The sequence below is a fragment of the Scylla paramamosain genome, chromosome 43 (assembly GCF_035594125.1).
Source record: "Scylla paramamosain isolate STU-SP2022 chromosome 43, ASM3559412v1, whole genome shotgun sequence".
NCBI classification, from domain to species: domain Eukaryota; kingdom Metazoa; phylum Arthropoda; class Malacostraca; order Decapoda; family Portunidae; genus Scylla; species Scylla paramamosain.
Genome location: NC_087193.1, coordinates 5,927,184 through 5,940,343, shown reverse-complemented (window position 1 = coordinate 5,940,343; position 13,160 = coordinate 5,927,184). Strand labels below are relative to the sequence as shown.

The 13,160-nt window shown below is 39.2% G+C and overlaps 2 protein-coding genes across 10 annotated transcripts in view; both read right to left on the bottom strand.

The window, feature by feature from the left end:
* Positions 1 to 557: 557 nt before the first annotated feature.
* Positions 558 to 5,984, bottom strand: LOC135093708 (thymidylate synthase-like). Of its 4 annotated transcripts, none has more exons than XM_063993234.1 (6): positions 5,962 to 5,984; positions 3,878 to 3,980; positions 3,285 to 3,423; positions 2,714 to 2,997; positions 2,323 to 2,565; positions 558 to 1,599 (listed from the first exon to the last, which is right to left on the bottom strand). In XM_063993234.1, the coding sequence occupies exons 1-6, from the start codon at positions 5,967 to 5,969 to the stop codon at positions 1,390 to 1,392; spliced, it is 987 nt and encodes a 328-aa protein (XP_063849304.1). In that variant the 5' UTR covers positions 5,970 to 5,984; the 3' UTR covers positions 558 to 1,389. The 4 variants fall into 4 exon arrangements, with proteins under 4 accessions (XP_063849304.1, XP_063849305.1, XP_063849302.1 ...); XM_063993235.1 differs by lacking the exon at positions 5,962 to 5,984 and adding an exon at positions 5,368 to 5,504; XM_063993232.1 differs by lacking the exon at positions 5,962 to 5,984 and adding an exon at positions 4,992 to 5,249.
* A 1,034-nt stretch (positions 5,985 to 7,018) lies between these two features.
* LOC135093706 (sodium leak channel NALCN-like) overlaps positions 7,019 to 13,160 on the bottom strand; it is an 18,330-nt gene continuing 12,188 nt past the window's right edge. For 5 of the 6 annotated variants that reach the window (XM_063993229.1, XM_063993226.1, XM_063993231.1 and 2 more), the window contains exons 22-32: positions 11,960 to 12,093; positions 11,561 to 11,726; positions 11,160 to 11,354; positions 10,626 to 10,843; positions 10,263 to 10,486; positions 9,861 to 9,997; positions 9,504 to 9,640; positions 9,024 to 9,174; positions 8,618 to 8,704; positions 7,929 to 8,103; positions 7,019 to 7,806 (exon numbers count right to left, since the gene is read on the bottom strand). In XM_063993229.1, the coding sequence (XP_063849299.1) occupies positions 7,607 to 7,806; positions 7,929 to 8,103; positions 8,618 to 8,704; positions 9,024 to 9,174; positions 9,504 to 9,640; positions 9,861 to 9,997; positions 10,263 to 10,486; positions 10,626 to 10,843; positions 11,160 to 11,354; positions 11,561 to 11,726; positions 11,960 to 12,093 (1,824 nt within the window). In that variant the 3' untranslated portion in view covers positions 7,019 to 7,606. The remainder of the gene's footprint in view (positions 7,807 to 7,928; positions 8,104 to 8,617; positions 8,705 to 9,023; positions 9,175 to 9,503; positions 9,641 to 9,860; positions 9,998 to 10,262; positions 10,487 to 10,625; positions 10,844 to 11,159; positions 11,355 to 11,560; positions 11,727 to 11,959; positions 12,094 to 13,160) is intronic. The other variant, XM_063993230.1, reaches the window with a different exon arrangement.

Below are 13,160 nucleotides of genomic sequence, written 5' to 3'. Positions count from 1 at the left end.
AATTATACTATTAAATAAAGAATACAAAGGACAGCATATAGTATAGGAAAGGCCACCAACTGTCACTTATGGAAGAGACCAATCACCACTTGTGAGGGCATATGTAACCAGTTAAGGTGTTGGGCACTCCACAGGAACCACCCTGCATTTGCTGTGGTCTCAGGATTGGATTAGGTGTTGGGTAGAGAAGTCATTATGAAGTGGCAGAGATAAACCAGTGTTGTCAGGCACTGCTATGGATGTATGTGGCCAGCTGTGTTCCTGGGGTGTAGCACAGTGGTCCACAAGACTGTCCCTTTCCACCACAGACCAATGGGAATAAGAGTGTGAAGTGTGTGTGTGTGTGTGTGTGTGTGTGTGTGTGTGTGTGTGTGTGTGTGTGTGTGTGTGTGTGTGTGTGTGTGTGTGTGTGTGTGTGTGTGGTGCTTTGGCTGGGCTATCCCATGTGGAATTACCAGCCTGGTATGTAGATACATGGAATTTTCACATCATTGGAGGACAAAGGTCTCCCTCAACAGTTTGGGATGATTTCCAGTGTGGGAAGTAACAATTTTAAGTTCTCTTACATTCATTTAATAAACAGACAGAGAATAGTTACACATATTCTTTATCATTTTGTGTAACTACTTTAATGGTAAGTACAAACATACAACACTGCAGCTAAATAAATGTGTTTATAGCAGCTTTCCACTTCAAATACTGCTGGAGTATGGAGGAAGCTTCTCTCAGATCACTAAACAATGCCTCCTTTATAGGAACTTTTTTTTTCCCCTTCATATCATCATGTCTACTTGTATATGAATGCCGTGATAGATCTCCACATATGTTACTATCATCACCATTATTGCACTCATTTCCCAACATCAGCAGAGTGAGAGGTGCCATATATGTAAATGTCTCTTATCAAATGTGTGACCTTAAAAATAATAGGTTCCATTTGATCAATATTAAAAAAGGATCAGAAGCCTGCCACACATAAGTAAGGATGATGAGCACATAGTATGTAGTGTTCCTGCATAGATTATGGCTCCTCAGCTTTTGAGCCTGCAGCAGGCAGACCCTCTGCTTGCAGGGACACACAGCCAATGAACACCTTGTCACCATGCATAACTTTACAGCAGCAGGTAACCTTCAAAGAAGGCATTTAAAGGATCAAAAAGCAGTGCACCTTTGCCCAAGTCCCAAACCTAGAATGACTATACTAAGTAAGCAAACTGGTATATGTGAGTGCACACTGTAATACCTGAAGCATACAAATATAATAACATGACAATCTATTTTCTTCTTATACAAGAAAACAGGAAATGGTCTCAAAAGTGCTATGTTGATAGAAATGACAAATGAGAGCAGCACATCGCTGAGCCTCAGCTTGGATGGTGGGCACTCTGATCACACAGCCATGTCCATTTTGATCTTGGGATGAGGCTTGTATCCTTCAAGCTCAAAGTCCTCCATCTTGAAGTCATCAATGGATGTAATTTTCCTCTTGATCCTCAGCTTGGGAAAAGGCTTCGGCTCCCTCTTGATCTGCTCCTCCAGGGCCTCACAGTGGTTGCTGTACACATGTGCATCACCAAGAGTGTGCACAAAGTCTCCAGGCTGCAACAAATTTGCAGTTTCAAGTGAGGACTGGCCTTCTCTCCCCTAAAGGCTGAGAGGCTATAATGTGAGGAAATACTTGCAAATGTGAGCATATGAAAGAAATAAGCAAGCTGACACCCGTTTAAAAGAGGAGAAACCAAGAGTCTAAGGGTTAAGCAAGAAATTAATCTTCCCTTTCTCTGCACACCTTCTCTAACTGTGGAGAGCAAGCAATACAGGAGGGATCGTAGCCCCTCTCTCTGTCCCTCCTGGTCATCTTTTGACACACAGGCTGTGTAGAGAAGCATACCCTGCTGGCTGTACAGTCACCAAGACTGACTAGATAGCAGGTGGCATAAACCACACTGCTGAGTGCTCATGTTTCCCTGCCTGGCAGCACAAACTGATCCAAATAAATCAAGAAGCATGCCCTTATATTCCAACAAACGTACCCCCATTCATTCAAGCTTCGATGTTTTTTCATCTGTAGCTTATTGGTTATTCTTCAACCCAGCTATCATTTTTCTCAAGTGCAGTGAGCTTAAATGTGACACTCAACAGTAAAACACTATATTCCATCACAAGAAACAGAAATCAGAAACTGACATAACAAAACATGTATCCTATACTCAATCATTATTGTTATCTAAGCTATACAGTTTAATCTTCTAGTTATTGTAAAATCTAGCACACTAAACACAAGCAGCAAGCACAACCATCATGCAAACACAGATTCCTTACCTTCAAGTCAGTGATGTGAGCAATCATATAGGTGAGCAAGGCATAACTGGCTATGTTGAAGGGAACACCAAGCCCCATGTCAGCAGATCTCTGGTACAGCTGGCAAGACAACTCCCCATTGGCAACATAGAACTGACAGAGGCAGTGGCAGGGTGGCAGGGCCATCTTGTCAATGTCCGCCACATTCCAGGCACACATAATGATGCGTCTGTCATTGGGGTTGTTCCTTATGGTGTCAATTACCTGCAGCACAAGTCCATCAAGAACATTCATGTCATTTTCACATAAAACAAAGTATATGAATAATGAAATGCAACACTACTTGAGTTACAGTGATTGAGTTATTTTCAATTAGGTAGTACATAAAGACCACTAAATCCCGAACACTCACATTCTGCAGCTGGTCCACTCCCTGGCCAGTGTAGTCTGAATTCAAGTTTGAGTAAGGTGCCCCAAAATGCCGCCACTGGAACCCATACACAGGCCCAAGGTCACCCTCCTCCCGGTCTGTGAAGCCCATCTTGTCCAGGAACTCCCTCGATGAGTTGCCATCCCAGATGTGGACACCCCTCTCCTGCAGCTCCTTGGCATTGGTAGAGCCACGGATGAACCACAACAGCTCCTCCGCCACACCACGCCAGAACACTCTCTTGGTGGTCAGCAGGGGGAACACATCTGTCATAATATTCACATTGTCACCTCCTTGTCTTGTACTGAGCATCAGACACTTGTCTGACAAATCTTTACCCATGTGTTATTTTAGTTTCCCCACAGCATCCCCTCACATCTACATTCCAAGCATGTGCATGCAACTTTCCTTGAATCACTATGCTAACAATAACATTCTTTTAATGTAACTCAATATCATTAACATTAAACTTTCAATTCCAATAATCTACATCACTGTAAATGCTGATATGCAATCAATAATATATACATACACTAAACTGACACAACCTTACCATCTCGGAGTGAAAACCTCATTTGTGCCCCAAACAAGGAAATTGTGCCTGTGCCAGTCCGGTCCTCCTTCCTGTTGCCTGTCTTCAGGATTGTTCTAATTAAATTCAGATATTGGTGCTCATCATGCTTCACAGGACTCTGCAAAGAGTAATGTAAATTAATGGGAAAATAATTGTAATGTAAGTTTCTGAAAAAATTATGTCTCTCTCTCTCTCTCTCTCTCTCTCTCTCTCTCTCTCTCTCTCTCTCTCTCTCTCTCTCTCTCTCTCTCTCTCTCTCTCTCTCTCTCTCTCTCTCTCTCTCTCTCTGTTCATATTCCTATAAAATGTGGTGCTTTAATACTAATAATATAACGACATTCCATAAGCAGCAGAACACTCCAAAGTTAATAGATTGATACATTAGGTAGATGTTATAGGATGGTGCCCTTCATATAGGTGGTCGACCTTTACACAAGGTATACCATAAATTACTAATTTCCTGGCCAGAAATCAGGGATCGACCTATACTTGAGATCAACACATACTTGAGAAAATACAGTACCTACACATCAGCAAATATTCTTCTTCAAACAGAACAAGTAAACACCAACCTCACTGACACCAATGTGAGACTTGCCAGGATTCACTTCTACCTCCTGCACCAGGTCCTCTGTCTTTTCATGAGGTGTCGGCATACTGAAGGCTCTGACACTCCTGCAATGACATGCATGACTCCCCAGGAAATTCAATTGGAAAAGGAGATTACAAAACCAGCACAAGATTTGTTGTAGTAATGAATTATCATTTCTCTCATGCATACAAAATGATGGTAAATTTGCAGTTTCACCCAATAACCCACATACGAGTGATATATAGACTTTGAAAATGTAGGAAAATTTCCCTAGAAGTCAAGGAAATTTCCTAAATGTAGCACACCAAAAACCTATTATAACCAGGGGGCTGTGTCCCCCTTGAACCCCCACCATTAGTATATTTGAATACAACCAGGAAGCTAAGGTAATCTAACCTTACCTAACCTTACCTATCCTATCCTATCCTAACCTAACCTAACCTAACCTTACCTATCATAACGTAACCTATCCTAACCTAACCTATCACACTCACTATCCTTTCAATGATTGTGGAAACAGGATCCCAGCTAAAAACTGAGGTAAATCTTTGAAATTCCGTCCCGACCTTATTATTCGTTTGCAACAAGGTAACAGAAATGCTCCTAGCAGTGTGATCTAGACCGTAAGACACTTCATACTTACGTGCGGTTTATTGGGGGAAACTGCAATTATATGCCAAAATGACAGAACCACTCACCAGTTGGTGGTCACACAGGAGTAAAATAATCCTCTTCGTAACAAGGCCATTGTGACATGCACTTATATATATATATATATATATATATATATATATATATATATATATATATATATATATATATATATATATATATATATATATATATATATCAAGATTTTTCCACTATATGAAAAAGTTATGGCATTAAGAAATTAAGCTGGAAAGGAAAGATAAGGTCTTAACATAGTGCAGGCTAAACAGAGGCTACAATGTAAAAGAAAACCCTAAAATAGGGAAAGCTTCGCAGACCCCCTCACGAATGGCTTGCCCTGCACTTCACAACTCACTACGCAGGCATTCCATTAAATTTAGTCAGCACATAAACACCATTTCCAAATAATCCCGTAACCTAACCTCACCACACTACAGACAAACTGGCAGAAGTTAGTGCATGTCAGCTTCACTTTCTGACAACCTTGCAGTCGCTGCTGCTGTGTTGTTTCACATGAAGCTACAGCCACCTTACTGTTTGCCTCTCTTCCCTGACAACACTTCATATATAACACTAATAATGTACGACAGATATCACCAGGCCCAAAAATAATGATATCAGTCTGTATGAGCTGCACGTTTCTGCTTCCTCCTTATCAAGGCCTTCATGCACATTGCACATCTGACCTACATACTCATTATACGTGGGGTCACTCATTGATGCATACCTTCTTGTTACAGTTAATCTTCATAATGAATACAGTAGTACTAAAGCAATGAAAATTATATTTTATATTACCTTGTACAAGCGAAACAGTCCAGGGATGGAGTGTAGATTCTCTTCTTTCGCGCCAAAATTCAGTCAGCTGACCTCAAACAACTGACTATCGAGAACCACAACATACTTTTTTTTTTACTTTAAAATGTTATAAATGAATATGCCTTTTTGATATAAACACACAATGTCAAGGGTTATTTTTTCCATGGTGTGAACATTAACTGCATATAATATTTAATTTGTGGAAATACAAAAAGTATACCCTAGCAAAAGTGTGCAAGTGTTATGAAAGTATGTAAGCAAGTAAGCAAGTAACAAAAGTACCATATATTGATGTTGTAGCATCCCTCATCCAAGCACTCCCCTATCCCTCCCTCCATTCTGCCCCGCCTATGTAATGGCAGATTACGCAATCTTCCCTCCTTCAACCCACGCCCCGCAACAAAATGTGATGTATTCACCTCATACCTCACACATACGTAGACCTTACCAGAAGTAAAAGCACGCAGTTATCAGTTTGCTGGGAAAAGTCAACACGAAAAGAAAAAAAAAATTAGGATGCTAGCTGGGTGTGACTAGTTACAAATACGAATATTTATTATAATTATCACTTACCAAGTCATTGGTGCCAAGATAAAGTGTATTGATAATTTTCTCTTGACCTTGATTGATGCTGTTAATAAAATGTTATAAGAGGCAGACAAAAGATAGGTAGGTATGGATAAGCCTACACCTATAAGAATCTGGTGTAGGCTTTCTGCTGCTCCTTGGATCTAAGTTTTTGCACCTCCCCTACCTTTGCTTCTTGTAACTCAACACATTTCCGTCTCACCTGAATTTACGGTGATAAAGTGTGACCTACATTCACTACACAGATTTGATAAAAAGAAGTAATAATCTGGTGCGATGTTTAATAGTGTGGTAGTAGTACACCATTTGATGACCTACAGGCACTCTCAATATATACTGGAATTCAGGTAACTCATGACTCCCTAGTAAATCTATTTTTAACATTTGTTCTTACCACCAGACATACCAGACAAATTTAATGACTGGAATATATATATATATATATATATATATATATATATATATATATATATATATATATATATATATATATATATATATATATATATATATATATAATATATATATATATATATATAATATATATATATATATATATATATATATATATATATATATATATATATATATATATATATATATATATATATATATATATATATATATATATATATATATAGATATATAGTGTTATACATATATGTAAAAGGTTTTTAAAACACTTTGATACTTTTAGTACAGACTGCACCTAGCTTTGTGATGTGAAACAACTAATTGATTATGTAGTATGGATGGAATTCAGAGACATAACTTTAGCAACACATATTTTCACTTTACTGTATATGATTGACTGAATGCCTCCACTATTATGTGCAATAAAAGTAGATTTGCCATTACAGTTCCCATAATGATGCCTCATGAGGAGGAAGACTGGCCAGCCATGCACTGCCTCACCCACATGCAGGAGGGCAAATGAACACCCTCCTCACAAGGGAACAAACACCTAATTGAATAAGGCAAAATTTCTTATGGCTATTGAATGACTAAATGAACTCAATGAGAATAATATCAAAAGTTCCTCTTTGGTATATTTCATACATAAGTAACAGCCATTTGTACGTAGTATTCTTATGATTGGCACATTTCTGTTATAAAAATATATTCAGCAAGATTCTTAATCCCTGCACTTGCCTCCTTGACACCATTCAATAAACAGTTATGATAATGACTAGAATATCATCTTAGATTTATATAATTACACATTCACAACTACTTGATTAATTCCACCTACAAACTTCCAACAAAAAACTGCATGTAAATAAGTATACACTTATAAATATTTCTATAAATATATCAATATATATTTTTTGTAATTATTACAACAATATATGTAATATATTATCTATTGGTCTTGTTGATATCCATCGTAAGGGAACAATCACACACGAGTTGTACAATCATAAGCAAGAATCCTGCAGCCTTCACATATCTGCTGACAGGTAACACTGCCATTCATTCTTGATAGTTAAGCAGAACATTCTATCTTCTCTTGTCCACCTTTCCTTCTTCACATATGAAATTACTCATTATTTGACTTATGTCAAATAGACTCAGGCCAGCTGTGGGCAGACACATGAGCTGTGGGACTACTGCTTCCCTCCACAACATTCTAAACATCATCCTCCATCTCATCTGAAACATCTGAGCCAGAATTGTAGCCAACCTGCTCCCTCCACCAGTCCCGCACCTCCCCCGAGCCTGAGGCTGAGCGGGGTAGCACAGCCTTGATGTCACTGCTCAGCTGGCCAGTGAGGCTTGCTGGTGCTCCCTCTCCTCCTTCACTCAAATGTGGCAAGTTTTTATTAGTTCCTGAAAGTAAAGAAATCACAACTATAGAATTAACCTTTCACAAATTAAGGTTTCCATCTGTATTGGAAGAGAAATTTTGTCTGGGTATAAAAAGATAACAATGCATCCTCCCACTAATTCACCTGCAGGCCTGGTTTTCCTGGACTTGGAGTCATGACGGGTATGTTTCTCTCCTCTCTGGGACGAGTCTGAGGGTGTGGGAGCCAAGAACTTCCTCCCTCCCTCCTGGATGCTGCTTATGGATTCAGTGCAAGTCACAATCATTCCTTTCTTTCTCTCCCTGGGCTGCTCACCCTCCTGAGGAAACATGAATGTGTTATTTTGCATGTCTCTTGGTGGTCTTATATCTTCCATTGCCTTGTGATAAAGAGAAATGGAAAAGTAAAGAAATAGTGGAAAGTTCTCTTGTCTTCTCATAACTTTTCACATCTCTCAAAGAAATTTCCTTTGTCATCCATGACCCCTAATGTCTACATGAGTCACTGCTCTTTCTGATCTTCTCCAGATTTGAAGATCAGCAGTTGCAATAATCCATCTAACTTTAAACCAGGCTGACAGTTCCACATGGTGTGGCCCGGACAAAGCACCACACATTCACACACACATCATTTACACTCTTAGCCATGTTGATGAAGTTGCAATAATAAGATAATTCAAAGAGAGAGAGAGAGAGAGAGAGAGAGAGAGAGAGAGAGAGAGAGAGAGAGAGAGAGAGAGAGAGAGAGAGAGAGAGAGAGAGAGAGAGAGAGAGAGAGAGAGAGAGAGAGAGAGAGAGAGAGAGAGATTTAATAAAACATGAAACAACACTTACTTTTGGTTCAGGGTCCTCCTTATCAGGAATTGGCACCTTCTTGTCCTCATCTACACCCATCTGAATATCACTGATTTGCTCTTTCTTCTGTAAAATTCATACACCATTAATAGATCCATCAAAAGATTAGCATTTTCTTAAACCTTATCTTTTAAGTACAAAAACCAAGTAACAAAGAAATAAGCACAAAAAATAGCATGGAGATAAAGAGACAACAACAAACAGCAGGTTGGTACACAATGAGATTTATCTGAAGCACATGGCAGTGAATTTTACACTATGCCAGTAATGATGGCAAGTATTGTTTAGTGATGCACTTCCCAGCCATCTATTGACCCTCATCTTTACTTGCTTTAATCATTTCAGCACTTCCTTCATCCCGTAAAAACAGTTTCTCTCAACTCACAGCACTTTTCTTCTTGAGGCAGTTGTCCAGCCAGTTGCGTATGGTCTGCTTGGCCACCTCCTCCTCAATGATGTACTCCAGCTCCTCTCGGCCAAGGAGCTCCTCCAGCTGCAGGGACTTGCGGATGTCAACGCTCCGGTATGACAGCATGCTGGAGTGGAAAACTTTTTAATGTGGTGCATAAGATGAAACAAGTTAAACATTACATAAAAACTACAAAGGGATGAATATGAACACATGAACTGTTAAAAGCTTTCATGACAATTTGAATACACATAGGTATACCAATACTGAGCAATTAAATATTTATGTATCTTAGAGTAAAAGTATACCACTGGGTGGATGGAAAAAAAATAAAGAAAAGTTAAAAAAATAAAGAAATACACTATTAATGGTAGGATACTCTAGACACCTTTTGTCCTTCACTCCCTACAACAACACTGCTGTGATTCATCTGCATCATTCACACACACAACTCACTTGAGCACATCATGGAAGGTCACATCGTCCCCATTATGCAAACGCTCCAGTTCATAACACATGTGCTTGAAGAGGAGACGATCTTTCTCAGGGTCCACTTCCAGTCTTCCTTTTAAAAGTCGCAGGATGAACTTCACCTGGTAAATAATAATTCCTTGTCAAAAATCTCACCTGTGATTTTTTATTTTTATTTTAATATCAAAATATGCATATAGTGTATATTGAATACATTATTTCTCTCTCTCTCTCTCTCTCTCTCTCTCTCTCTCTCTCTCTCTCTCTCTCTCTCTCTCTCTCTCTCAAATTAGACAATGCAATCCTACAGATAAGCTTAATAAAAAACAGTTCAGCTCTAACCTTTCTGACAGGAATGACCCCTCGCTGGTTGACATCAACAATGTTCCAAGTATTTTGAAAATTGCGAATGTCAGCATATGATAACAAAGCATCCTCTTCATTGGAGTAGAACAAAGAGAAGTTCTCCATGATGATAGCTGAAAGAAATGACAATGCACAATCAATCAATGCCACAATACTCAGAGATATACAACAATATTTATTGATGCATACTAACATCCACTCAGAAACTGTAACTATTAATGTAACTGCTACAATAATATAACTGCTACACTTGTGTTGGCATCATGCTCCACTGAAGGAAATACATCTGACTCAAAATAAATATGTTTATAATTCAACCATAACTTGAGGAGTATGCTCACACAAGTAACCAAAATCATTTCTGTGTACAAGACTCACCTACAAGTAAATTCAGGACAATGTATGTGATGATGACATAGAAAGAGCAGAAGAAAATGAGAGAGCCAGTGAAGTTGCCACAGTCAGTCTCCCAGTAGTTAAGCCCTGGAGTACAGAAGGGAGGTGCTACCATACAGTCATGCATGATCTTGTTCCAGTCCTCCCCAGTCACGATGCGGAACAGGAGTGTGATGCCATTGGTGGCCGTCTGGAAGTTTGCTTGCCTACAAAGAGACAGTTTTAGCATCTTGGCAATTAAAGTAAAATCATCCATGCTAGTAATCACATTTGTATTAACTTGAAGTGTGTATTTTACATTTCTGCCCCCAACTCTCTATGCCCTACAAACACCCAAAGACTCACCTCCCAATGCCCTCCCCATATTTGACGGTGCCAAAGAGAATGCAGCCGGCCAGGGCATATGAGAGGATGAGGAGGAACATGCCCATGATGATGAAGAAACTCTTGTACACTGAGACGCCTACTGTCAGCATGAGCATCTTGAGCGTGGCATGCTTTCCCGTGATGGTGAAGAACCTCAGGATGTTCACCATAAACCCAAACATGTGGGACTCATCAGTCTGCAGTGTGTCAAAGCAGTAGTGAGTAATTGTATCACTAAAATTTACAGACCCAAGAACCTCCTTTCAAAAGTTTAAAGGAGTTTCTTGGACTTCAAGATTTCTGAATAGCCAATCTAGTAATGTCAGATAGTAGAATTTTGAATTCTAGTTAATATAAATTAAAGAAATCTGAACTTATATCAAGAGGAGAGGGATGATGCTCTTTCAGGAAACTCTCAAGCTATTCACCAGGAATATCTTGCCCCTTCACAGGGGCAAGATATTCCTGGTTCACTGGCACAAGAGCCTCCAGCACCTCCCCCTCAACACTCACCTGCACAGTGTAGTTCAGGATTATCCACACCACCCCAAGCATGGTCACAAACAAGTCATAGCGGTTGCGCCGGCTCTGCCAGTAGCCCCTTGGAGTGAAGGCAATCAGCTTCATCACCACCTCCACCACAAACACCAAGTTCAAGAGGGAGGACACCACAGCCAGGGTCTTGGTGCGCTCCTCTTCTTGCTTCCACTTCAGGGAATGGAAGGCCGTTAATACATGTATTTCTTATTTATCTTTCTAGAGCAGAGAATGAATATTTCTTAATATTAAAAAGTTGTTGCTCTTTAACCATTAGTAATTTATTGAGTAAATAAAGTTAACTCAAGTTTGCAATACCTTATGATTGCAGACAGGACAGCACATACATAGAAAGCAACATCTCAGACTTTACTCACAGCAACAGAGAGGAGACTGCTGTTTATGATGACTGAGATGGCAACAAAGCGCTTGAAGTAAATATTCTGTGTAATGTCGTAGATGAAGGCACGGAAGGCCCTGCCATCGGGACGCGGAGGAAGGTGAAGGGGCTGGGCAATTTTCAATCTCTTCTTCAGATCACACCTGGCAATTATCACCAATATCAGATTTCACACATCAAATAAAAAGCCATCACAGTTCAGTTGACAAGTAGATAAATATAATAAAAACCTTCACTGTGCCATCAGTGAGAAGGAACATCAATGAGAATCTGACTAATCATCTCTGTGACCTTTGAGAACTAGTCCTAATGAGAGCATAAAGCATTTTTAGGGTCACAGGCCTCAGAGAACATGTCTTTGTCAGCCACAACTCACCAGCGCCGCTGGTCCACAGTGAGGAGTGCTGTTCCTTTGTTCTCAGAGTAGTTGGCAATGACCACACCCACAAATAGTGTGAGGCCAATCATGCACCCCAGAAAGACAAAGATGTGAATGTAGATGGTGGAAGCCTGTGGAAAAAAAACACCTGTAAGCTTCACAATCACTTCAACAAATTCAGTATTACACGAATCATTAGATGCCCGCAGAGATGTAACAATATGGACACCAAATCATTTCCTCAGACATATTTCAGCATGATGCTATTGTAAAAAGTTTGGCAGTTTGCCAGATTATTGTTCTAGTTACTATAACTATCTGCTACCAATTAAACATCAAAACAGACTCTTTAAATGCTATAAAGAGATACAAAGGACATTTCAACAGTATTAGCATTCAGGCTGGGAAAATTAACAGATACAATTCAGGGTAATCTAAATTAATGAAAAGAACAGTTAGGCAAGTGATTATGAAGGTTTACCATGCAGGCCGAGGCCTGCTGACACACACGAGTCAAGACTGATACAAGTGTGATCAAAAGTGCCAGATCAAGCCAATTACAGGACCTTAGCAAGTTACAAGTTCACATTCCTTGGATGAGCGAGTAACCCTTGAATAAAATCTTCACAGCCTGAAAAGTAACAGACTCACAAACTGAACTGTAATGCACACTAGACACCACCATACAGATCTATTCTAAAACTATATAGTGACTACACTTATACATACAGTTTTAAGGCACCTCAAAAATCTTTCAATCCCAGAGTTATAACAATAACAGGGAGCCTGTTCTATATATAGATAAAATATTCCACAAAGCACAGCACCTCCAAAACAAGACAAAAGCTACCACACCTGCAAGCCAAAAGAGCTGTGACTTTCATGCTAAAAGCTATGGTACACATACAAGTTTCAATAAATGTACAGTATATGCCAATACTTTCATATATAAATCTAATTTTATCATTCTTTTAGCTCATGTCTGACAGTACCATTAGTGTTATGAAGTGAAACTGGTATGTGCCTATGGCTCTTGAATTTACTATTTCATTATCTTACAAACCTATGAATAAACACACAAGTCAGTACATGATAATGTTTCCATTTACACACCTTATGTTCTATTTCTTTCAGACTCTATGGAAACAACAAAATCTAAAATTCTCTACACTGAAAACTTTCTTAATGAATATCACAA

Coding starts and splice junctions, on each gene's coding strand:
- LOC135093708 (XM_063993232.1), bottom strand. CDS start 5,134: ATGAAGTGTTGTCAGGGAAGAGAGGCAAACAGTAAGGTGGCTGTAGCT. Junction 3,981..4,991: donor TTTGTCTGTAGTGTGGTGAG/GTTAGGTTACGG, acceptor ATGTCATTGCAG/GAGTGTCAGAGCCTTCAGTA. Junction 1,600..2,322: donor CTCACATCACTGACTTGAAG/GTAAGGAATCTG, acceptor AATTTGTTGCAG/CCTGGAGACTTTGTGCACAC.